The 25,727-nt window shown below is 37.9% G+C and overlaps 1 protein-coding gene across 50 annotated transcripts in view; it reads left to right on the forward strand.

Moving 5' to 3' along the window:
- Positions 1 to 24,534, forward strand: part of ank2a (ankyrin 2a, neuronal) — a 131,158-nt gene extending 106,624 nt beyond the window's left edge. For 15 of the 50 annotated variants that reach the window (XM_087236832.1, XM_087236837.1, XM_087236842.1 and 12 more), the window contains 9 exons: positions 7,930 to 8,007; positions 8,091 to 8,222; positions 8,325 to 8,465; positions 8,571 to 8,772; positions 8,880 to 8,952; positions 14,541 to 14,624; positions 15,985 to 16,149; positions 16,670 to 16,843; positions 22,679 to 24,534. In XM_087236832.1, coding sequence (XP_087092958.1) covers positions 7,930 to 8,007; positions 8,091 to 8,222; positions 8,325 to 8,465; positions 8,571 to 8,772; positions 8,880 to 8,952; positions 14,541 to 14,624; positions 15,985 to 16,149; positions 16,670 to 16,843; positions 22,679 to 22,699 — 1,070 coding nt within the window. In that variant the 3' untranslated portion in view covers positions 22,700 to 24,534. Of the gene's footprint in view, positions 1 to 1,421; positions 7,188 to 7,929; positions 8,008 to 8,090; positions 8,223 to 8,324; positions 8,466 to 8,570; positions 8,773 to 8,879; positions 8,953 to 9,296; positions 12,192 to 13,962; positions 14,053 to 14,540; positions 14,625 to 15,984; positions 16,150 to 16,669; positions 16,844 to 19,358; positions 19,451 to 22,678 lie in introns of all 50 variants that reach the window. The other 35 variants (XM_087236796.1, XM_087236802.1, XM_087236804.1 and 32 more) reach the window with 12 other exon arrangements.
- Positions 24,535 to 25,727: the final 1,193 nt, after the last annotated feature.

Consider the following 25,727-nt stretch of genomic DNA (forward strand, 5'->3'; position numbering starts at 1 on the left):
GATTATATATATAACAGAAGTTAGATGCAAAAACCTCTAAAAGCAATTTCATATTTTCTTCTAAAATTAGTATTTTTCTCTGACTCCTGTATGTAGGCTCAATAAATTTACTTTTATAGTGACGAATAATTACTTTTCAAATGAAATAACTGAATATAAACATCGGAGGCTGAGAAAAATGCTCATTTTAGGAGAATATTTCAGACAACATTTAGAGGTTTTTGCATCTGAACTCTTCGTGGATCCCTGATTGCTGTGCTATGGCTGATTAACATCACTTCTTTCATTTTTATGTTTAATAGTCTGCTGTTTTCATAAAACATTACATTCAGTTATATTCTCTCACAGTAGTATCTTACTTCTGGCATGATGTTTTTTTTTAAAAATGTTTACTTAATAATAATGATTTGAGTAAAGTTCTTTACATGCCAAAAGGGATACTAAAAAACAAACCATTCTCCTTGAAAACAGAATCAAATAGAGCAGGCACATATTAATTTGCCTGTTATGAAACCACTTAATTTGCTTGTCACAAAACTCACCTTTGCATGGATCATTTTCCTTGCATGGAAATAACTTGACTTACACATATTATATTATTGTACATGTATGTGTGTGAAAGTGTGTCTGCTTAGCCTGAATGTGTGGATATTTATTTTTATGAAAATATGCATAATTTATGTGACATTTTTCCCTATCACTCACATTCTTTGTTTGATTTGATTCACTTGTGTTTTTTACCCCTCTCCCCCTCCTTAAAAGAAAAAAATCCTTATAATTTCCTCCAGTCTTAAAACAAATTCCCATATGTTAAACAACTCCATGATTAACCTAAAGTTCTACATAACTAAACAAAGCCATAGCATTTGATAATTATAAAGTGATTTATGGGAAAAGCCTCTGATTTGATCTCAGTGCTGTTTTAAGGGCATATTGGTTTGAACATGCTTTCTGTGTTTGTATTGACACGGGCTCTTCATGTTGAGAACAATCTTGAGATGCCTCATTGGTACAGCTTCACTCTGTGTTATGATTACTTTCCCCATTTGTTCTTTGTGCACAGGTTTATGTGTTACTTTTTCTTACCCTTTGTTTTCTTTATACTTGCCTTGTGCAAGCGTATGAGTGGATTCTTGAATCAATATAACATGTTTAAGCAAGTTATTTCCTGCCCATTTACTGTCTTCACTCTGTAATTCTTTTGTAATTGCTTTGCTTAACTGCTCCTATGCCTTCCCAAATCCTTTGGATCCAAATTTAGACAAACTTATAGATGTTCATCATTCTATCAGGTAGTTTCCTCATGATGTGAACTAAAGAGAGTTTGTATTGCTCCTGCCCTGACTAGTTTTCCAATGTCTTTTGTCCTTTTCATTTCCCCCTTTGTTCTTCACAAACACTTTGTTCTGTTAAAATGGAAGATTACGATGGATCTGATTCAACAGAGCTTTCCATGCTGCAAATCATACATGATCCTGCTACACTCGCAAGTCCAGATCTGCTTTCAGAGGTGTCTGATATGAAGCAGGACTTGATTAAAGTATCAGTCCTTCTAACTTCTGAAAAGTCATCCTCCTCTAATACTGGAAAACGATTAAACCAAGCTGCAGATGAGGAAGTGGATGAGCCATTTGAAATAGTTGAAAAAGTGAAAGAGGACTTGGAGAAGGTGGAGGTGATCCTCCGGGAGGGAACAGTGGATGAAATTGGTGGAATTGGAAGATCTGTTACCATTGATGATGAGGAGTGGGTGCTACTCAGTGAGCAGGATGTTGATGAATTCAAAAGCAAAAACATCACTGAAGTCCAAGAGACACTTGTTCAGGAAGTTCGAATTATAAGAGACACTTTGTCTAGCTCTTCCCCTAAGAGGGATATGACAGGGATGGTTTCGTATCTTAGCAATGACTTAGAACAGTGCCTGCAGGAAATGCCTGTGCCATCTAGTCATTCACATGATGTGGATATTGTTCAAGAAAGCTTTAAAGAGGTTGTTTTGGCCCGTGGTAAGCACCGTCCAGCAGAAATAAAAAAGCCAGCAAGGAAAAAGCGCAAAGAGAGGGAGTTTGCAAGTGGCAGTTCAGAGGATGACTTGGAAAGGATGAGTAGGAGTCAGTCTGAGGAGTCTCTTGATGAAGATGCAATTATTGGTGGATCTGAATATGTCTTTGGATCTGTTCCTGTGTCTCCAAAGGTTGTAGAAACTCCCATTGGTTCCATTAAGGACAAGGTTAAGGCACTACAAAAGAAAGTTGAAGAAGAAAAGGTGACAGACAGTCAAAAGTGGAATTCTCAAAAAGTAAGTAGTTCCCAGAGGACTTCCTATATTGCAGAGACTGAAAAATCATACCGGTATCCTCCAAAATCCCCAAAATCTCCAAGATCACAAACAGAAAGGCTTGAGGAAACCATGTCAGTAAGAGAGCTAATGAAGGCCTTTCAGACTGGCCAAGATCCATCAAAAAGTAAGTCTGGACTTTTTGAGCATAAAGCAATAACAACTGTTACCTCTGAAAGTTCTGATATGACGCAGGTTCCCACAGCATTTGATAACCAAATGACAGTAACAACCCAACATTTACATGAAGGAATAATTACAACTGTAACATCTGAAGCTTCAAGTTCTGATGTTGTTCAAGTTCCTGTAGCATATGATGCCCAAACAGCAATCTCAACCCAACATTTACAAGAAAAGTTTGCAGTAGAAAATGAGATTCTTCAAGAATTGTCTACTGACCCAAACACTATTCTACATAAACCAGTGATTGGTGATGGCGAATCACTTTCAACAACAACCGCTCAAAATAAAGATGATCAAGCTGTAACTACCAAGACTATTTTCAACTTAAAAGAAGAAAAAGATTTAGATGACCGGCTCACTAAGCTTAAAACTCACCAACATGAAAAACCATCTCAGGAACCAGGAAGATTTGAGACTGAGAAACATGTTTCTTCTGAGCTACTAGGAAACAAAGAAATTGTGATGCTACCCTCTGAAAATCAAAGTTCTGATGTGATGCTTATTGCTCCAACATATGATGGCCAAATGGCAGTAACAACCAAAAATGAACAAGAAAGAGACCTTCCAACTGTACATTCTGAAGCTACAAGTTCTGATGTAATACAGGTTCCTACAAAGTTTGATCACCAAATGATAGTCTCATCCCAACATTTACAAGTAGTAAAAAGCAAGATCCTTCAAGAACCATCTATTGACCCAAACACAGTCTCATCCAAACATTTACAAGTAGCAGAAAGCAAGATCCTACAAGAACCATCTATTGACTCAAACACACTCTCATCCCAACATTTACAAGTAGCAGAAAGCAAGATCCTACAAGAACCATCTATTGACCCAAACACAGTCTCATCCCAACCTTTACAAGTAGCAGAAAGCAAGATCCTTCAAGAACAATCTATTGACCCAAACACAGTCTCATCCCAACATTTACAAGTAGCAGAAAGCAAGATCCTTCAAGAACCATCTATTGACCCAAACACAGTCACATCCCAACATTTACAAGTAGTAGAAGGCAAGATCCTTCAAGAACCATCTATTGACCCAAACACAGTCGCATCCCAACATTTACAAGTAGTAGAAAGCAAGATCCTTCAAGAACCATCTATTGACCCAAACACAGTTCAACTTATGCCAGTGATTGGTGATGGGGACACACTTCCAACAACTATAAGTAGTTCTTGGTCCATTAAAAATAAAGATGAAGAAGTTGTAACTTCCAAAATTGTCTTGAGCTTTGAAGAGGTACACTCTCCAGAGGACCTTCTACTAAAGCCTAGAACAATTGACCAACATGGAAAACCATCTAAAAAAACAGGAAGTTTTGAGACTGAGGAACAACAAATGACTCCTGAACTACTTAGAAATGAACACATGGGGTTGAAACCTGAGAAAATGTATTATGAAGATAACATCTACCAGAACAGGAGATTGTCTGTGGAACCTCAAATCAGCCCAGACAGGAAACCATCAGAGGACTTCAGTGCAGATATTAAGGCAGAACTTGAAGACAATCCTGAATACCTGCTCTTTAGGCGAACTTCAGGTGGAGCAAGTAAACGTCACATGATGTTTAGTGATGCTCTTTCTAGTGATGATGAGCAGATACAACAGATGGCTGTGGATCCAAGTAATTCAAACATAATCACTGCATTTGCTACTGCAATGGTGCAAGGAGAACCTTTACTTCAAAGTGAAGTAGATGATAGAGCCTTGGAAGGAAGTCCAGATGGTGACAAACATGAAGCCTGGGCAGACTCTCCTGGTGGTAGCATAGGCCTGAGAACTCCTCACTCAAGCTCAGGCGACAGTGAGAAACACGAGGGACTTGCTGAAACTCCTCAAAAAAGCCCTGAAATCCTAGTTTTATCTTCCAGTACAACTACTAAAGAAACAGAAGACCAAGGAAATCAGGAGACAACTCACAAAACAAAAGTGTTAATATCACATGAAAGAAGAGAAATGGGTGAAGATGACAAATTATATTCAGTAACTTCCATAATAAGCGAAACAGAATCAACATCCCCTCATGATTTTGAAACTGAATCTCCTTCTCTTTTCACAGAAACTGAGTTGCCCTCCAATAAAGATTCTAAAATACGTTCTTCTTCTTCATCCACCAGAACAGAGACATTATCTTTTGCTAATACAAATACATTAATTTATGACACTATTAAAGGTGTGAAATGGGACAGTGAAGCATCAGCACATAATATGAAAAGTGATTCATCTTCTAGAGACAGTGTGAAGCTGATAAAAACAGATGTAATCACAAAGTCTGAGAAAATACTTGAACAAAGCCAAGATACACCAGATAGACCTTATAGTTTAGATGATCTGCAGCCTGCAACCATGAGTGACTTTAAAATTGTCTGTCGAACAGACTCACTTGAGACTACTCCTATCAGAGAAGATGGGTCATCCCAAAAAACCCCAGACTCTATTGAGCCAAGCCCAACCAAAGAGTCCCCCTGTCAAGACTCTTTAGAAGGAAGTCCCACTGGGCAAGAATCTGGACAGTTAAGTTTTACTGAAAAAGTCTTCTCAACAAATCAGGCCTTTGTTTCTGACTCTAGGGAAAATATAGATATTGAAATAGGTTCTGAACAAGACATCCAGTTAGACAGTGAGTCATCCCAAGAGTCCCATGAGACTCAAGATATGCAGTGCCTTTCCATCACCCTGGACCAAAGAGAAAATTTACTTGAAAGTGAGGATCTTCATGACTTTGATGTTTTACAAAGGCAATTCACTCCAGAAGAAGAGATGTTTAAGATGGCTGCAAAGATTAAAACATTTGATGAAATGGAAAAGGATGCAAAAGTTAAAAAGGTCAAATTTGATTTTGAACAACCAAAGGAAGAAAGGCCACCACATTATAGTTCACTAGACACAGTGTTAACCAAGGAATCAGAAGACAAGTACTTGGAGAACCTGAATGAATCTGGCCTGTTGTATTCTTCATTGTCGGATGATGATTATTATAGTCCTGAGTCCCATAAGGTATCAGGACAAACAAGTGAAGTTTTAGAGACACCAAACAAACATGAGCAAAACCATACCCATTTGAAGACTGTTGATTTGCAAGCATGCACAGATATACCATATATGCAAAAGCGAGTCGATAACAAAGAAGATTATGACCAGTTACATTCAGAGTACCATAGTAAAACGACTGATGAGACTAAAACTGAGAACGAGCTCATAACTACACCAGTAGAGAGCAAAATGGGATTTGAGCCAGACACTGATGCTGATTCAGTGTCCCCTGTTGAGAGCACAACATCTGAAAAAGTAAATGAACCCATTTCTCCCATTGATATCGTAGGCGCGACTGCAGCAAATGATTTCCAGGATGAATCTCAGCTATATTTATGTGATTATGAAGAGAAGCCAGGAGAAACCCCAGGATCAAGTCCAATAGACTTAGTTCCCTGGAGTGCTGGAGTAGAGGATGATGAGGCATTTGATGCACAAATTGAAGATGAGGAACAGAAAATACTTGCCTTTAGTACAGACAGGCAGTCCCATGGAACCACCCCTGACACAACTCCGGGACGGTCACCAACTGAAGAGGGGACACCAAATCCTTTTCTCTTCCAAGAGGGAAAACTATTTGAGATGACCAGAGGTGGGGCCATTGACATGACTAAAAGGACAATGGAGGAGGAAGAAGAAAGGTTAGCCTTTTTCCCAATAAATGAAGATCCAAGTGAGGAATTTGAACGAGTCAATTTTAACATTAGTGAGTCTGATGAATTTGCTTCATTTGAGTTGCCTTCTAATGATTCTGTAAATCAAAACACAATTCCTGAGGAACTTGAAGCAAAGTCTGACAGCCTTAATAAAACTGGAACCAAGAGTGTTCAACCAGAACATCCAGAACCAATAGAATCTTCTATACAAAATAAACCAAGTAGCCCCACAGACAATAATGTCCATGAAGACACACTGATATCAAATGTTGATACCACCACTTACACAGTTACACAAACAATTCATTCTGAGCAAGACTTGGAATCCTCAGATTCTTCAGTGGAAGATGAACATATTTCTGTTGTTGAAATGCCTATATCCACCCAAGTATCTACAATTTTTTCTAGTGCCTCAGTTCACACTGCACGTGAAGATCAGTTTCAGACATCATCTTTAATGTCCACTTCATTCAAGGATATTGCAGCTGAAATTGAAGACACAACATCTAAACCAAAAATAGCTGTGAAAGCAGCCAGCTTTGACCAAATTTTAGAACCAGGAGACTCTATTGAGCAGAACCTAAGGCCTAAATCTGAAGCAGATACTGGTGACTCAGAATGGTCCATGTCTGTTGCAGAAGATCCGATTAACATAGACAGAATCTACACCATACCAAAGACTTCTTTCTCCCAAATGCCTGTTTCACCAACAGAGACTCCTCCACCTTATACTGTATCCAGTCAACCTAAACTTCCTGCTGAATTCATTCAGAATCTGGGCTCAAGTAACACCAAATGTGATGAAACTAAAAGAGACAAGTCCTCTACTGACTTAGGGATAGATAGTAATTTGAAAGCAATTCGACCTCCGTCTGTAGGCGATGATGTCTTTGAGGCAAGACCCAATTGGGAGGATTGTGTGGAGACACAGATGCAGAGAATCTCAGACAGCACTACCCCAGAACAAAGTAAAGGTATCTCTACTTGGCACTTGCCCCTCCCCCCTATTAATTATTCCAAAATTTATCTTAATTCCATGAAAGTCTCTTTCTTTAGATTTTTTTTTTGTATTGTATTTGTTTTGTGTTGTATGGTGTTCTGTTGTTTATGTATTGTGGTGTTTTGTGTTGTACTGTCTCATCTCAGTGTTGTCTTGTGTGTGTCATGTTTTGTGACTTTTTTATGTCATGTTTTATTCATTTCCATATCAGTGTAAACAACATGAATACTGAAATCTCAAGATTGACTGTCTCTACATTTGTTTACTAATAATAGTTTCTGTGCAATGCATGCCCACTACTGCATGTTTCGTCTCAATAATAATATTACTAAAAAACACCTCAAGGGCACATTTTCAGTGTAAAATGATTTAAAAATATATATATTATGGCAAGTATCATGTAACAGATTTCCACTCGCTATGTTGTCCATACAAAATTAAAAAAAACAACAACCCAGCACTGAGTAGCACTTTTGCTTTTTTTTTAGAAACTGAACGTTAGAAACTAAAATTAAAGAGATGTGCTAATGATAAGATAAACAACTCTACTCATGTGTTTATGTGATATCTAAAATATCACTAGTTTCTAGTCCATATTATAGAGTCAGACATGGCTCATTAGCAGTCCAAGTAGTTCATAAAGCAAATGAAAGTGTTATCTGAAAGCACATCTATCATTAAATATTATTGAAAAAAGCTTTGACTGATGTTTACAGTGGACTGGCATGAAGATGCAGATAGAAAAGAAGAGACTTTGGCCATCATTGCAGACCTTTTAGGTTTTAGCTGGACAGGTGAGTCAGTATAATTTTCTTTGAAAGAAGGAAGTAAAATACTTTAAGATTCCATTTCCAGCAAATTATTTCTCTATTTTCAGAGCTGGCCAAAGAGTTGGAGTTTAATGAAGATGAGATTCAGCATGTGCGTGCTGAAAACCCAAATTCACTGCAAGAGCAGTCTCATGCCCTCTTACAGCGCTGGGTAGAAAGAGAAGGGAAGCATGCAACTGGTTAGTCCTGCTTATATACTCCTTTAACAGTGAAAAGTAAAATCATTGCATATTGAAATGCGTTTCAATTAATATATTCCAATTATGTTTCAAATTCCACAGAAGACACATTGATTAAAAGACTCACTAAAATAAATCGCATGGACATTGTTCATCTTATTGAGATTCAAATGCACAAGTCAATTCAGGAACAAACATCAAGAACATATGCAGAGATTGAAAGGACCCTGGACCACAGTGAAGGTATGAAAATGGGTTCTTGTTTTCCATAAAAGGATCCTACATGCAATAATGTAAAGCCTAAAAAAGGTCTGACGAGAGTCATAGTAGATGTTTTTGTTTTTGCAGCACTCTCCTCAGTCCAAGAGGATGTTGACAGTCTTCGGGTGGTGCGGAGAGTGGAGACCTCACAAAGGCATCCTCCAGCTGTGTCAGAAGAAGACTTATCTGTTGCCTCTCTCCTTGACATTCCTTCATGGGCTGAAACAATGGGAAACACCCATTCAGAGAGCATTCATGGGGATCTTATGGAGGAACTAGAGATCAACCAGTGAGCTATTTGTTTAAATAGCTTCTTTAGTGATGATTACACCCAGTTTATTTGTCTTCTTGTGGCACACAACTAGTTGTTAACTATCTACTCTCAATGTCTCCTAGGGACAGCTTTACTAATCCATGGATGTTTCATGAGATCAAGACAGAATCCGCAAAGGAAGTAGCAGATGAAGAAGTAAGTTTGAGGCATTGTGCATTTGAGAGTTAACATCCCAAATTTCCTACAACTAAGAAACCCTCCATGGTAACTTTCTAGTTCGGAAAAAAAATAAAGGTGAATGGATAGCTGAAGAATGTTGTTTCAGGACCAACGAAAAACATTGTCTTAACGGATGACTGCAGACTGCTCTCTCCTGACCTGCCGAATAGATACAATAAAAGAATGGTTACTTAAGATGTTTCTAAATTGTTCATTGCATGTGATGTTTTTATTTGTTCTATAATTGTTTATATAAGTCCCTTCATTATCATCACTTTTCCCTTGTCACATTTTTCCATACCTCATAATTTATCCCATAGGTTTCAACAGCATCTGAGGAGGAAAATCAGGCTCAGTTTGACCTTTCAGACCATAAAAATGCTTGTCTCCCTTCATCACAAGTCAGTTCGAAAAGTCAGTCCGAGGACCACCAACAATCATCAAAGACATCTCAAAATGTCTTTGATTTCAGCCAGGTATCTATTGCAAGATTTTCATCCAGTGAAAACTCAGTTTTGTCAACAGCTGAACCTGGACAAGCAGTACCTGACCTACTGCAACATACTTCACCAGTGACACTAGAGGAAGAAACACAGCTCCAAGAACCAATGTATCAAGATGAAAGTTCTGCTTGTGCTGATCAAGTGTCACCTGTGTATGAAAAAAGCGATTTAGAAAGCAGTGAAAAATCATTAGATGCACAACTCTTTAAATCAAATGGATCTTCAGACACTATGCAGTCCCTTTCATGGCGCGAAAACAAACCATCTGAAGCTGATGAACTGACTCCTGAGAACAACCAAATAAGCCAAAATATTAGTCCATCAATTTCCCCTGGTGCAGTTGTAAGGGAGGCTGATGAAATTCTCTCACGCAGCGATGAAGTAAATCCAGTGGTTTCAAGTGTGACTCCTGACCTCATTAAGGGCTCTCCAGAATCAGATCAGGTATTTTTTACTCCTGATAAGTTTAGTGATATGAATCCAGTGCCATCAATGCAAAGCCACATAGCAGTAGAACAAAGTTTTGTTCAGTCCTGTTCTGAGGTTGACTCAGCATCACTGGAGTCACCTATCTATAATGACAACACAGTTTTAATTCAAGAACAATCGGATACCAACACCTATTCACAAGAACTTTCAGAGCCTGATGTTGATACTAGGAAAGAACAGCAAACTCTTGCTCATGAACAGGAGCTATATCTGCAAAAAACAGAAGCCTTAGGAGACCATTGTAATGACACTGAAGATAGAAATTGTCCTGGTAAAGCAGAACCACAATTGGATTCAACCACTGATCCTTTTATAGATGACTCTCAGGATTTTAGGAATGAACTGTTATCCCAATCTGAAACTGACCCAGACACATGGATCGAAAGAGGAACTGCACAGCTGAGGCAAACATCTCCTTTCCGCTCTGACCTCAGTCAACAACCAGAAGCCTGTATGCCTTGTCAACATTTTGACATCAGGGAAAAGTCTTTAGAACTTGAAACAGAAAGCAATAAGCAATCAGTTTCACATGAAATAATGACAGCCAGAGGATTAAAACGACCACAGTCTGAATCATTACTCTCTAGTGCAAGCCAGCAAATAGAAAAAAAGCATACTGAACGCTGTCTCTCTGAGTCGTCTGAACCCTTGGTACTCACTCTAAAGATTAATTTAGCACTTGAGAAAGCGGTTTCACAAGAGGAAATACTAGCTTTACCGCTGTCTCAGGATGGCAGTGACAAGGCTTTACCTCCCAAAGAGTTTAAACGTCAACTCTCAGACTCAGTTTCGTCTCGCGCAAAATCACAGGAAAAACATTCTGCCCGTTGTCTCTCTGGTTCTTCTGAAACGTTGATGCTTGATGAACTTAAGAAAACATTTCAACCAGAACAGCCATTATCTGATCATACAGTCAACTCAGAGGTGAGTGTTTCAAAACTCACTGCAGAATCCCAAGAAACATTCACAGGGGAACAGCAATCAGTGATTGAAGAAACATTAGTGGAGTCACCTAAATCTCAGATTGATCTGAGTGAACATGCACAGTTTTTCCAATCTGAGACTGGCCCAGACATGTGGATTCAAAGGGAAACTGCACAGATGAGTGAAACTTCTTCTTTGTGTAGCTCTGACCTCAGTCCACAAACACCAGAAACAGTCATAAACTGTCAACATTTCAGGGAGAAGTCTTCTGAACTTGAATCAACGAGTGCTATAAAGTCTGCTTCCAAGGGGGCAGTTGAAGCCAAAGGTTTAAGACGACCTCAGTCTGAATCGTTCATCTCTGGAGCAACCCAACAGTCAGAAGAAAAGCGTACAGACCGCTGTTTCTCTGAGTCCTCTCAACCCTTGGTACTCACACTGAACATAGATCCGGCACTTGAGAAAGTTGTTTCCCAGGAGGCCATACTTGCTTTGCCACTGTCCCAAGATGGCAACACCTTACCTTACCTAAAAGATTCCGAACGACTACTGTCAGACTCAGTTATGCATGGTTCAATATCCCAAAAAAAGGAGGGAAATAATTCTGGACCTTGTCTTACTGACTCTTCTGAGGACTTAGTTTTCAACATGAGTTCATCACCTGAGAAAATTAAGAAACCAGTTCAACCAAAACAACCAACATCTGATCAAACAGTCAACAACGAGGTGAGTGTTTTATCAGTTACTGCATCAACCCAAGACACATTTATTGGGGAACAACAATCTGCAGTTAAAGAAACATCACTGGACTCACCTAAATTCCAGACTGATCTGAGTGAAAATTATGAATTAAAAGCCAGTGAGATGCCAAAAGCTGACAAACCAAAGCTTGTTGGTGTAATAAGCACTGATCAACAACATGAAGACTCAGATCTTGAGAGTTTTTTTGATTGCAAACAGACCATCTCAGATTATTCTGAAGCAGAAGATGATGAACATTGGAAAGGCACAATGACACTTAATGATCAATTCTTGACATCAACCATTCATGAGCTACAACAAAACACGAATGTCAGAAGTCCTTCAAGCCTTGTAGCACCCGACGAGAGCCCTCGTTGGTCAGTCCAGTCATCAGATAGCGAAGATTTTGAGGACTCTCAGATCATCCATGAGCCCAGCGATGAGGGTGAAGTGAGAGACTTTTCAAGCAAGGCTAGTCTCAAAACTTCTGCACAAACTCCTCAAGAGCTTCCTCCTAGAGGAGGGGCTGAGTATAATGATGATGATGATCTAAGGAGGGTAAGCGTCATCAGCATGTCATCCCCTTCTCCATATCCTTCTCTGATCTACCCTAATCCATTTTCCACTGAATGAGTTTGCTGAAGAGATGGTGTTTGGTTCCTTTGATTTAACAATTTCACTAAATAGGTTGATTTTAAAACCTGAAAAAAATATTGACTCACTGTACCAAAAGTTACTAAATAAATAAACATTATACTGTCATATTTAGGCCTTAACACCATCATAATCACTGTCAGCTTGTTCAGATAGTGCTGATGCATGTACTATATTTATGACATTAGAAGGTCATATACTTAATATGCAGGATTTTGCAGCAACATATAACCGTACGTAATTTCAAGAGTTCATACGTAGTTGTAGATTTATAATAAGCTTGTTTGGCATGCTGTCCCAGGAGAGAGCCATGAGCTAAAGGGATTCTCGAGCCCATGGCTCCCTCCCGTTCGCAGGGCGAGAGGGGAGACTGAGCTCAGGTAGATCTCAAAAGCTCCCCCGCTGGTGTGGCTAAAGGTGAACTGCTGTAAATGGGAAAAATACTGATGCTGGGAGCTAAGCTATGGTGCTCATTTGGCTTAGTTGGTTCACACATGGCGCATGTTTTTGGATGGTGGGAGGAAACCGGGGAACCGAAGAACATGCAAACTCCACACAGAAACACCAACTGGCCCGGCAAGAACCGGAGCCGATGGTGTTCTTGGTGTTTGGCAACAGTGCTAACCACTGGGCCGCCATGCTGCACAATCTATGTAAAGAGGGGGAGAAGGGGAGAAAAGGGCAGTTTCTTCCAGACAAAGATTGTTGTCGAATGAAGACTGTGCCCTGCAAGCACAGGATGTCAACATGACGTATTATTGACATCGTACCCCAACGTTGTGGGGACGTTGGATTTTGTTTGAAAATGAAAATCGGGTTGACATCAGAACCCAACGACAGGTCGACGTCAATGTCCACCTGTAAAAATAAAGTAAAAATCCACCTAAAATCAATCAAATATGAACGTCTAATCATGTTACACCTTGACATTGTATGGACGTTACCACTATGACATCTACCAGACATTGGATTTTGGTCACTTTCCAACACAACCTAAAATCGACCAAATATCAATGTAATTTGACGTCATTTTTGGACATCTAAATAACATTGTCCTTAGACGTTGGCTAGAGCTTGAATTTTGGTCATCTGACATCAAAACCTAAATCTAACCTAATAATAATGTCTTATGATGTTGTGTGCCTGCTGGGTAGTTATTTATAGTGGCTTAAGAATCCTCTGATTGGAGGATCATGTATTAGCAAATGCAGGACCGGCTGTGGTCAATCATAAGTATGTGATCCTCTCAAAAAGTTTTTTATAAATAATCTTCACATATATTACAATTACTATTTTTAAGTTCCCATAGACACGCAGAACTAGTATAACTGATTGCTGTTTTAAAGTAACTTGCCAGATAATTGTGTGAATTAACCAGATATTTGTTTTATTAAAAATAATGCATGTTGTGTCGATAACAATGTTTTGTTGCCTGATCTTTTGTTCTATGTTGTGTTTTTGATAAAAAGGAATTGGAATGTAATGTGTTCCTATTATTGATATTGATGATATATTACAAATTGTAGTAATGTTAATGTTTTTAAAGGCAGGGCAACATTACATTCATTTATAAAATGTTTTTATCTAAACATTGATTCTTTTCTATTTTTATGCACATTTCAATCATACAGTTCTTGCATGTTTTTTCATACATATTGTTAAATCTCCTGGTCAGGAGATTGAGGATGCATTAGGTGTGCTGTCGGATAGCTCTGATGAGGATGTGCTGACCACCAGAATAGTGCGAAGGAGAGTAATTATTCAGGTATATCTGTAGCTTGCTCCGTTGTGGAGGTTAAGTGTGAAAGCTGTTGTTTCTTGGTTACACTTGGTGTGCATCCATGGGCGGAAATATTGACAGAGTAACCTACTGAACGTTTTGTGTGATAATTTTTTAATATAATTGTACATTTTATTTGGAAACTCACACAATTTAACAATCCTGCATTTTCAGCTGTGACTTAACCTGCCTGCTTCTCAATTATTAGTAAAAGTTGTCCATTTTAAACTTGGAGCCTTACTCCCCGACACTATATTTCTGAAGTTGATGTCCCTTGAAAATTACAAAATGCACAACTTTTACATGAATTGTTATTCTTATAAGACTGGACGAATTTTTTCAAAATTATTTGAATTATTTATTTTTTGCTAACCCTAACCTTTACCCAAGCCAGGGCAGCTGTTTCCTCTTGTGGAGAACACTGCTTTAAGGGGCATGACATGTACTGATTGTTTGTCTGGTTTCTTGCACAGGGTGATGATGTTCCAGATATTTCTCCACAGTCAGTAACAGAAGAGCAATACACAGATGCTCAAGGCAACTTGGTTGTAAAGAAGGTAAACATCTAAGATATGCAAAACACGTGTTTACATTTTAACCTTCCACCATACATCAAATGTGTCCATCCTTTAACCCTTACATTCATCTGACCTGTCATCCAGCCATCGTTTCAAGAGTTCAAACTTAGATATTGCTTGATAATGATAGCAGGTTTGGTATGCTTTCTCAGAGACAATTGAGCCCAGGGCTCCCGCCTGGTCAATGAGCATGTAAAAGGGTATGAGATCAGGTAGCTCTGAAGAGATCCCCCTGGTAAAGGAGGAAAGGGGGAGATGGGGTGGATAGGGGGTTCTTCAAAAAAACGGTTGAGGGAGTAATGTTAGTCAGGCTATTTATAGTGAGTTTGGAATGATCCGGTTGGCTTACTAAGGATTACAGATGAGAGACCAGCCGCTATTAATCATATCATGTGCTTCCCTCAAAATTAGTTTGTGAAACTTCACTTAGTTCATTAATCTATCTTCCATTCATTACATCCACTTACCTTTTAATCATATATTCAACCATCTTTCAATCAATCTATCCTTCAGTCTAACCATACATCCATCCATCCTTTAGTCAACCAATTTACCTATTCTTTAATCCATCAACCCTTACATCTAGCCTATCCATTCATCTACTGGTTAATTTCTCCATTGGTTGTGCAGAAGGTAAAGATTCAAGATATGCAGAACACATACAGTCCCGAGGGGTTGTAATAATTTCAGGGTTTACTGGGTATTTTTATATATAGTCAAGTCCAAAGTTATTCTTACCCTAGAGAAAGAATAGCTTCGGGCTTGACTGTGTATTTACATATTTTACACCCTCCACCATCAATCAAATATGTCAATCCTTTAACATTTACATTCATCTGTTTTATCATCGATCCATCATTCAGTCCATCCATCTATCCATTACCCCTCCTTTAGTTTTTCCATTTATCCACCTTTAATCTGTTTACTCATCCATCCATCCCTAAATCCACCCATTTACCTAACTTTAACTTATCCTTCCTTTCATCCATCCATTCACTCTTTAGAGTAGTTCATCCACTCATCCAACCATTAATCTGTCAGCACATCCATCCATATAACCTTCAATCTAATGTCTACACATCTATCTCTCCATACATCTACCTGTAAATCATTTTATCTCTCCAGCTATTCTTACATTTATTTACCCTTTAATCCATCCGTCTACATACCATTTTATCGAATCATCATTTCATCTATTCTTTAAACTGCCCATATGTATTCAATTTAATCCATACATTTTTCCATCAGCTTATCCATTTGCCTACATACAATATCAATTTATCAAAAAAAGCATGTCCAATCACATGTGTTAACCTTACTTTTTTTTTTACCTGCTCAGGTGACCAGGAAGGTGATTAGACGATGTGTGTCCTCTGATGGGGTGGAGACAGAGCAGTTGAGGGTGGAGGGCTCTGCTCAGCAGCCTGTCCATGTGGCTCCAGGGGACAGTTACTCCAAAGTAATGAAGAGGACAGTACTGAAGAGCGAAGGACATGAAACAGAGGTGTGTAATTTTGCAGTGGCCTAAAACAATTATTTATTCATTCATTATTTTCCTTTGGCTTAGTCTACATTTTAAATGTCAACACAGTGTAAAGAACCAGCAACTATTCCAGCATATGTTTTACACAGCGGATGCCCTTCCAGCCGTAGCCCAGTACTAGAAAACAACCTTACACACTCACTCACACACTCATACACTATGACCAATTTAGTTAATAGAATTCACCCATGGCACATATCTTTGGACTGTGGGGGAAAGCAGAGCAAACACACCGAAAAAAAACACACAAACACAGAAAGAACATGCCAACTGGCCCAGCTGGGACTCGAAACGGCAACCTTCTTGCTGTGTGAGGTGGCAGTGCTAATCACTGAGCCACCATGCCACCCTAACACAACGATATGTACAGTAATCAAAATAAGCCAATTTGTTTCAATGTCATGTACTTACTTAAGCAATGAAAATGTTGGCATTTCAACAGTTTTGATCAATTAAAGATGTGTATCTTGTTTAACTTCAGGTGACTTTCCATGAGAAAGACAGCATTTCGGCTTCAAGGGGGGAGTCTGCCGCTGGTCAAGAAGTCAGACAGATGGTCCAGACAACAGTGGTACATGGAGAACAGTTGGAAAAGCATGAGGGGAATCCATTCCTTGCCAGAGACTTGCCCTCTGCTCGGGATGACTTCACCCAGGTGAGCTGCCAAACACAGCAGCTGTTACTTACGGCTTTACTACAAAGTTGTTGGAAGATTTGTAGTTATTTAGGGAGAATCCGGCTGCAATTATGTTTTTTTAAATAAACCAAAAAGTTGGCTTATGTTATGTTATGTAATCAGCAAACTGTGATAGGGATAACATTTTTTAGATGTTATGATGTTCCATATGTGAGATTTGATCAAACTATTAAAAATAAAATATTACAGCATTCTGTCTTAGAAATAGACAGTGATTTTCCTTTTTTTTTGTTTTAATATTAGATACTATTACAAAGTAGGAATATGAATTACTATAAATTAAGTATAATATTAATATATCATTTATATGATTTAAGTAGTACTATGAATTAATTTTACAGTAGTAATATGGTATCATGGGAGTTTAAGGTACACTGCATCCGGAAAGTATTTATAGCGCTTCACTTTTTCCACATTTTTTGTTACAGCCTTATTCTAAAATGGATTAAATTCATTTATTTCCTCTAAATTCTACACATAATACCCTATAAAGACAATAACCCCTTTCACACATACAGACCTTTCCGGAAAATTACCGGCAATTTTCCGGAAAGGTTGTATGTGTGAACAGGCCCTTTTTGAAAATACCGGTAAATTCATTCTGGCTATTTTCCGGAAAGAGAAGTTGTAACATTACCGGCAATTTGCCGGAATGCTGCGCTGTGTGAATGCAGAAGGAAGATAGCCGGAAAGAGCGCGTCCACGTCTAGAACGTGCTGACGTGAGACGTCTGCTTTAGCCAATTAGAACAGTCAGACGCATTCACGTGCGCGCGGTTTATGAGAATAAAAGCCTTTGAATATTTTTCCAGGCACGTTTAGCTGCTAGATGTTAGTCAGATAACGTTTCTATGTTCCTTCTTAATGCTAACTGTGTAAATAATTATCGATAAAATGTTTATGATAATCCGTTGTTTGTTTACCTTCAAGCTTTGCGTGTGCCCGTGAGCGCCAGCACACACACATATCATGAACATCTCGACATGCGAAAAAAACCTGAAGAAAAAAAAAAAAATCACATGAACATCAGTATTCACTACCTTTGCCGTGAAGCTCTAAATTGAGCTCAGGTACATTCTGTTTCCACTGATCATTCTTAAGATGTTTTAGTAGCTTAAATGGAGTGGTAAATTCAGTTGATTGGACATGATATGAAAAGGCATACACCTGTCAATATACGGTTCCAGGGTTGATAGTGCATGTCAAAGCACAAACCAAGCATGAAGACAAAGGAATTGTCTGTAGACCTCTGAGGCGGGATTGTCTCAAGGGCACAAGAAACAGAAAAATGTCTGCTGCTCTGAAAGCTCCAATAAGCACAGTGGCCTCCATCATCCGTAAGTGAAAGATGTTTGGAACCACCAGGACTCTTCCTAGAGCTGGCCGGCCATCTAAGCTGGGTGATCAGGGGAGAAAGGCCTTAGTCAGGGAGGTGATCAATAACCTGATGGTCACTCTGTCTGAGCTCCAGTGTTCTTCTGTAGAGAGAGGAGAACCTTACAGAAGGACAACCATCCGTGCAGCAATCCACCAATCAGGCCTGTATGGTAGAGTGGCCTGCCTGGAATTTGCCAATAAGCATCTGAAGGACTCTTAGACCACAAGAAACAAAATTCTCTTGTCTGATGGGACTAAAATTGAACTCTTTGGAGTGAATCCCAGGCGTTACGTTTGGAGGAAACCAGCCACCGCTCATCACCAGGCAATACCCTACAGTGAAATATGGTTGTGGCAGCATCCTGCTGTAGGGATGTTTTTCAGCAGCAGGAACTGGAAGACTAGTCAGCATAGAGGAAAAGATGAATGCAGCAATGTACAGAGACATCCTGAATGAAAACCTGCTTCAGAGTGCTCTTGACCTCAGACTGGGGCGACGGTTCATCTTTCAATAGGACAATGACCAAAAGCACACAGCCAACATATGAATTGAGTGGCTTCACAACAACTCAGTGAATGTCCTTGAGTGGCCCAGCCAGAGCCCAGACCTAAATCCTATTGAACATCTCTGGAAAGAACTGAAAATGGTTGTACACTGTCACTTCCCATCTAACCCGATAGAGCTTAAGAGGTACTGCAAAGAGGATTTCCCAAAGACAGGTGTGCCAAGATTGAGGCATTAAATTTAAAAAAAGACTTGAGGCTGTAACTGGTGCCAAAGGTGCATCAACAAAGTATTGAGCAAAGGCTGTGAATACTTATGTACATGTTATTTTTCAGGTTTTTATTTTTAATAAATTTGCAACAATTAAAAAAATTCAAAACTTTCACATTGTCATCACAGGGTATTGTGTTTAATTAATTTTGGAATCAGGCTGTAACATAAAAAATGTGGTAAAAATGAAGCGCTATATATACTTTCCAGATGCACTTATTCTGCTGTACAGTCCATCACACCCATAGTTTCTCCATGAAGTTTGCCTTTTTATTTCCAGGGTTCCTTTATTGTTAATGTGGTATATGCCTCATTCCCTTAGGCTCTAAACTACTTTGGAGGTTTTAGGAAGGTGCAGATCCCTCGAGTTGTAGAGCAGGAAATACTGCAGCCTGATGGATCTGTGATCAGGAGGTTTGAGAGACAGGCATGGTGTTTATGTGCATATTAGTGTGAAAATGTGTGTGAGGGGGGAAGAATGAGAAGGGTGGAAAATGTATTTAATCTACATTTAGTTTACTTGAAAGTATCTTATGCACATCCAGGCTGCAAGTAGTTAAAATATTGATATTCAGAAATGTTATTGCATATTATATATAATAGTGGGTGATTCAAAAAGAATACCACAACTTTAAAAATATGTATCAGAATTAGAAAGAGCTTTATTGTCAGGTATGTTCACACATACAAGGAATTTGTTTTCATGACAGAGCTTCTACAACAGAATTACAGAGACAGGACAAAAACAGGGAATATATTTTTAAACTGAAGTAGCAAATGTTAATATACAAATTGACAAGTGTATGTAGGGGTATTTCACTACACAGCGTTGTATGTGCAGCTATTATGTGCTAATTGACATGTAAAGTATGTTGTTACACATCAAGTATGTTGTCCATCATGTTATTTAATCAAAGAAACATGATGGAACCTTGGGTAATTAATCAATGTGAAGAGTACTTAACATAGTGAAGAGTTTTTCTCAAGTTCATAGAGTAGATGTTTAATATGACCCCTGCCAGACACTCAAGTGACACCAACCTGAAAGTTGTGGTACTCTTTTTGAATCACCCTGTATACAGTATGTTAATGTTAACCCTGTGAATGCCAATACACCAATGTTAAGACTTCAATAAAAATTCTAATAAGCTAAATTGGTACAAAAGAGACACTTCTAATTATTACAGCAATATTATAATTACATGTAAACTGATGCATTTTTCATTCAGAAAAAACAGCATTCATTTTAGTAACAATTGGCTAATTAAATGCACTTTTCAATAATAATGCAGGTGATGTGATGATTTTGCAGTGGTCGTCTTATTAGTGTAGAGTTGTTATACTTGACATTAATGTGTGCATATTTATTAACAAAGCATGTCTTTATGCTGTATTTCCCTCTAACAACATTCTCTCTCTGTCCATCATTATTGAGGCATATCAGTAGCAAATTTAATTTTGAAATGTAATATGAAAACGGCAATGAAATTTGTAAAATGACAACATATTTCTTTTTTTATATGTGCATTCTCTATGACAAATGTGCAAAGTTTGGTGGAAAAAAAGAAAGTCAAACTATATCATTTAGGTTTGCCATTTGCAACCATTGTTTTAATATATAAATTACATACAAATGTTATTTTTGCTAAATTACACAGAAAATGGAATACCCTCATTTATTTGATGTGTGTGACATAAAAGCAGAAATGGTACACTGCAAAAAATTAAGTTCTTACTTAGATTTTTTGTCTTGTTTCTAGTCCAAATAGCTACATTTTTTAAGCGTTTTTCCTTAAAACAAGCAAAATAATCTGCCAGTGGAATAAGCAAAATAATCTTGTTTTTCAATATGTTTTGCTTGCCTAGAAAATGCTTTTTGATTTAATAATTTTTAGATATTTGAACTAGAAAGAAGACAAAAAAAATCAAAGTAAGAAAAGCATTTTTTGCAGCGTAGCAAAATTATAATTTCAATATTATTTGAAATATTAGGATTAATCAATACACGGTGGGCTGTTTGCAGCAAGTTTCAGCGTTTAAATCAAAATACATTCTAAGCCAAAGATATAGCACAATTTCCATTTTCATTTTCAATGAATACATTATAACATATGTTGAGTGGAAGTTTCCACTGAGTGGTACAATACAGTACGGTTCGATTCGGTATGCTTTTATGGCCGTTTCCATTGTCAAAAGGCACCAAAAAGCAAACCGTATAGTAGAGGTGCACAATTAATAGAAAAAAATTGCAATCTCGATTTGACCCCCTAGACCAGGGCTTCCCAAACTCGGTCCTGGAGGGCCGGTGTCCTGCATATTTTTGTTCCAACCCCAATTAAACACACCTAAACTAGCTAATCAAGCTGTTTCTAGGTATACTAGAAAGCTCCAGGCAGGTGTGTTAAAGGAAGTTGGAGCTTAACTATGCAGGACACCGGCCCTCCAGGACCGAGTTTGGACACCCCTGCCCTAGACAATCTTAATCCAGCATTTCTACGATTCTGCCAATCATATTTTCAAGTTCAGGAGAGAAGCAAAGTTCGCACGAGTCTTTTCATTGTCTCACATACATTACTCAGCGTCATGGACTCCTCCAAATGATGTTAAAAGAGTTGCATACTGTATTTACAAGGTATAATTCACCTAAAAATGTCATTTTTGTCTTCATATTATGCTGTATTCGCGGCCGTGAAATCACACGTGATGTGAGCTGCTGACTGTGCGTGCGCGCATCTATTTTAATGAACAGAACCTGCATATACTGTGTGTAACAGGTAATAAAGTTGTAAATAATATTCAATTTGTGGCACAGAGTGATCGTTTGAAATCCGCGCATGAAGTATGAACAGCACTGAGCAGTGAAAATGAAACCGAAAGCGTGCACATCATTTACATAATCATCGCATTTTAGAGTTATGATTGCGACAAGGATTTAATGTTTTTTCTTTCATAGCGAACACACAGTTGTGCATGAAAATAAATGTTTACAGTGTCAGTATAACAACTCTAGCCTATATAATGTTGATTTTACCAGTGAATTAAATGGTCTAATAATGTTCTCAATGACAGATTGCAAGCATAGGCCTATATCTCAAACATAATTCAACATCAGAATTATTATAAGTAGAATAGAATTATTTATAGAAACCAGTAGACCTACACATAATATTAATATTGTTGTTTTACCATATGTTTGAGAAAAAAACAATAATTTCATATTAAGCTTTATTTTACATCTACAGAATCGTGAGAAAATCATGATTTTATTTTAATTGATTCTTATTTTAGCCAGAATCGTGCAGCTCTACTGTATAGTACCACTTTTTGGTTACCCTTTGCAAAGAGTACCTACCATGACAAATTGCCATTGGTACCCTTTTGGCAGTGGAAATGCAAGCTTGCTAAAGGTGACCCATACCGACCTGTACTGTACCGTACTGTAACACTCTCTGGAAAGGAGCCATTTGAAAATTAGCTGGTTAACTAAACAATCATTTAACCTGTTTTTTTATTTAAATATACTATGCCATGTTACATATTGCACCACCATTCTGCATATTACATTTCATAACTAATTTTGCAACTGATATGCTTTCATATATCCTTCTCTGGTATTACAAGAGACCGATTTTTCTTTCACAGGACGAGGATGCAGAAATCTAGAACCCACAGGAGATCAGCAGTGAGGGATGCTGGGGGACAGAAGCGGGTGTGTGTGGAGCAGATAGACGATCGGTCTGAGCCCCATGACAACCTACAGCATCACCTCCATCACCTCATTCACCGTTACTGTGCCCAAAACGACTGAGAGGAGGAGAGGGAGGAAGTGTGAGTTTATTAAAGGGTGCGATGGTTTCCCACTTCATTTTCCTCTCCCGACCTCCATCGCTCCTCTCTTTGAGCCTGTCCTAACCACTCCTATGCACCACGCTCATGCAATCCCAGAGTGCACTTCACTCCTGCCACTTCCAGTCTTCCTGTACAGTCAAACTGGACGTTTGCCCCGGTTTAAGACTATTTTATCGATCCTAACTCTCCCACAAGTGTTGTTTCCGTCTTTCATAGTGACCAAAGGGTATTCTTGCCTTTCCTTTGCTTTTTAAATCCCTCGGTTATTTAAATGATGAACACCGAAAATAAATCACAATAACCAAAATGTTTTTATTAAAAAAATACAAAAAAAATACTTTGAACATTTAAGCTTGAACTAACAGAACCTGTACTGCACTGCCTATCACGACTATTGAATATCATTGCATTATATCGCCACATCATGCCACGCTCTTTTGATCTCAACGGTTGAGATGTTTGAAAACTTCTTGCCTTCTTTATCAGCTGTTGGGGTATCGTGTGTCTGTGTGTTCTGTCCATGGAGAGTATATAATATGCATTTTTAAAACGACAGTAGATCACATTAGTCACCTCTAAAAGGATATTAGCAGGCATGCTTAGCTAGCCGCAGTCACTTGCTGTATTGGAAAAAAATACTTTCTATGGTTAGACGACTGTCATTTATCTGTCTTTTTTGTCTCACTCTTCTTGTGTCTTTGATCTGTAGCGATTCTAGTCTTCATCGACATCATCTCTAGAGTTTAAACATTTCAGTGCAGCTTTGTTTGTAATAAAACACACACCTCGGTTTTCAAGTTACTTTTGCCGTAATTTTGGCGAGTATTTTAAGAGGGACTCAGGAAGCAAAGATGGAATCAAAATCAAATGATCAGTTAAACATAATTCTATTTTAAACGTGTTTGAGTGAGTGTGAAAACAGAAATGTGATCTTAAAATAAGTATATTATTTTTGTTTTGTACATATTGCTATCAGTATGCTGCAAGGAATCTTGCTCTGAGGTATTTGAATGATTTGAATATGTTATTGATTTGGGAAGTGAGCATTAAGGATGTGTGTGCGCGTTTTTTTTTTAACAGAATCCTTTATTTTGATGTATTTTATTTATATACTTTATCTGTGTTAACAAGTGCAGCCGGGTTAAATTGATTAATATTATTTAGGATTCACCAAATCACAGTTGGCTTCTGTTGAGACGGCTATGAAAGAGTGTGCCATGTGATGTTCAAATTACTTTAGTGTTTTTGTTAATACAGCTGTGTTAGCAGAGGTTGTGGATTTTTATTTTTTTTTGGTGCTGATCTGAGGCCAGCTCTGCTGTTTACCCTCTCGCTCTTATAATAATTTTGCTTTGGGAAACTGGTCCTGGAACAGCATTAAAAGTCATCCTCTAACCAGAGCAATGTCATTAAGTTAAACACTTCTACTACTTTCACTGTGACTGGCCCACGTTTGATTTACTGAATCCGCATTCTATGTCTGTGGAGATAAGAATATGCATATAAATATATATAGTATATAAATATCTATCCATAAAGGCATGTATTAGTTTACTATATGACTTTTAAAAAAGACATTTAAACACTATACCATTGGCTGCAGTGTGTGTAATGGCTGAACAAGAATAAAAGTGTATAAGTGTCATAAACTTTGTGTCATGGTTATTATTATTATTTTTTTTCGGTTACACTTTATTTTCATGGTCCTATTCGGACATTCTGTTAACGATGTAAGTAGCCTAACATGTAAGCAATATACTGTAGCTCATCTACTTAGTAAAGTTTGTAATGGAAGAATGAAGAATAAGTGGAGCAAACCAGGTGAGTACAAACTATTCAAATTATATTTAAGTGAAGGGACAGTCAAAATTAAGAGTCTAGGCAGAAAAATGTACCAGACAAAAAATAATATAGTATTGTATAGTAAATACTATAGTGTGTGTTATACTGAAAATATTATAATTATTTTACAACTTGTTAATGAATGCTACAGCAGAATGTAGAATTAGCTATCCTGATCTTGTAAACTGATAATAATATTGAAGTATACTTCAGTTTTTACGAGGGGTAAACAATTGTGTATTGTAACATACTATAATCATAGACTGTAAAATATATAATGTGCTATAACTATAATGTGCATCTTACCATATCATATATAGAATTATCTCAACAGATTAATTCAGGTATTTACAATAGTGTGGTTAAAAATACTAGTTTTTAATATAGTATTTTTGCTAAGGGTTAGTATTGTAAAAGTTAAAGTAGTCAAGCAAAAGCTACAAACGAAAAATGATATTTTTGTCAATGAAAGTGAATGGAATAACATTTTGGCAAGGTTTTTGATTAGAAACACGAGTCATCAGGTGTATACTTCAACTAAAATATAGGGTAGCCTAATGTACAAATCTTCATAAACATGAATACAACCGTCACATAAAATCACTCACGTATTTTACACCAGTCGCTTTACAACCATCTTTACCCTCACCTTCATGTCGTTCCAAACCCAAGTTCGTCTGCGTGAGGCAAATATTTTTTAATCAAATTCTACTTACTCATTTAAGAAGCTGTTCCCTGAAGAGGTAAACCCAAATTATTCGGAGAATCGGAGTGAAGAGGTTTAAATTATTTCCTTTCGAAAAAAGAAGCTCCGAAATCTGGAGGAATCATGTTCATTCCAAACTTCAAAAGGCACGTGACACAACCATGTCAACAAATGACACCAAAAACCATGTAAGTTAAACCATGATAACCACAAACTCTGGTAATACAAATTTTAATTAATCCCAAAGTCCGCAATAGTATTTAGATCTAGCTTGGATATGTAAACTGATAGCAT

The sequence above is a fragment of the Danio rerio genome, chromosome 1 (genome assembly GCF_052040795.2).
Source record: "Danio rerio strain M-AB ecotype USA chromosome 1, GRCz13ab, whole genome shotgun sequence".
Lineage (NCBI taxonomy): Eukaryota > Metazoa > Chordata > Actinopteri > Cypriniformes > Danionidae > Danio > Danio rerio.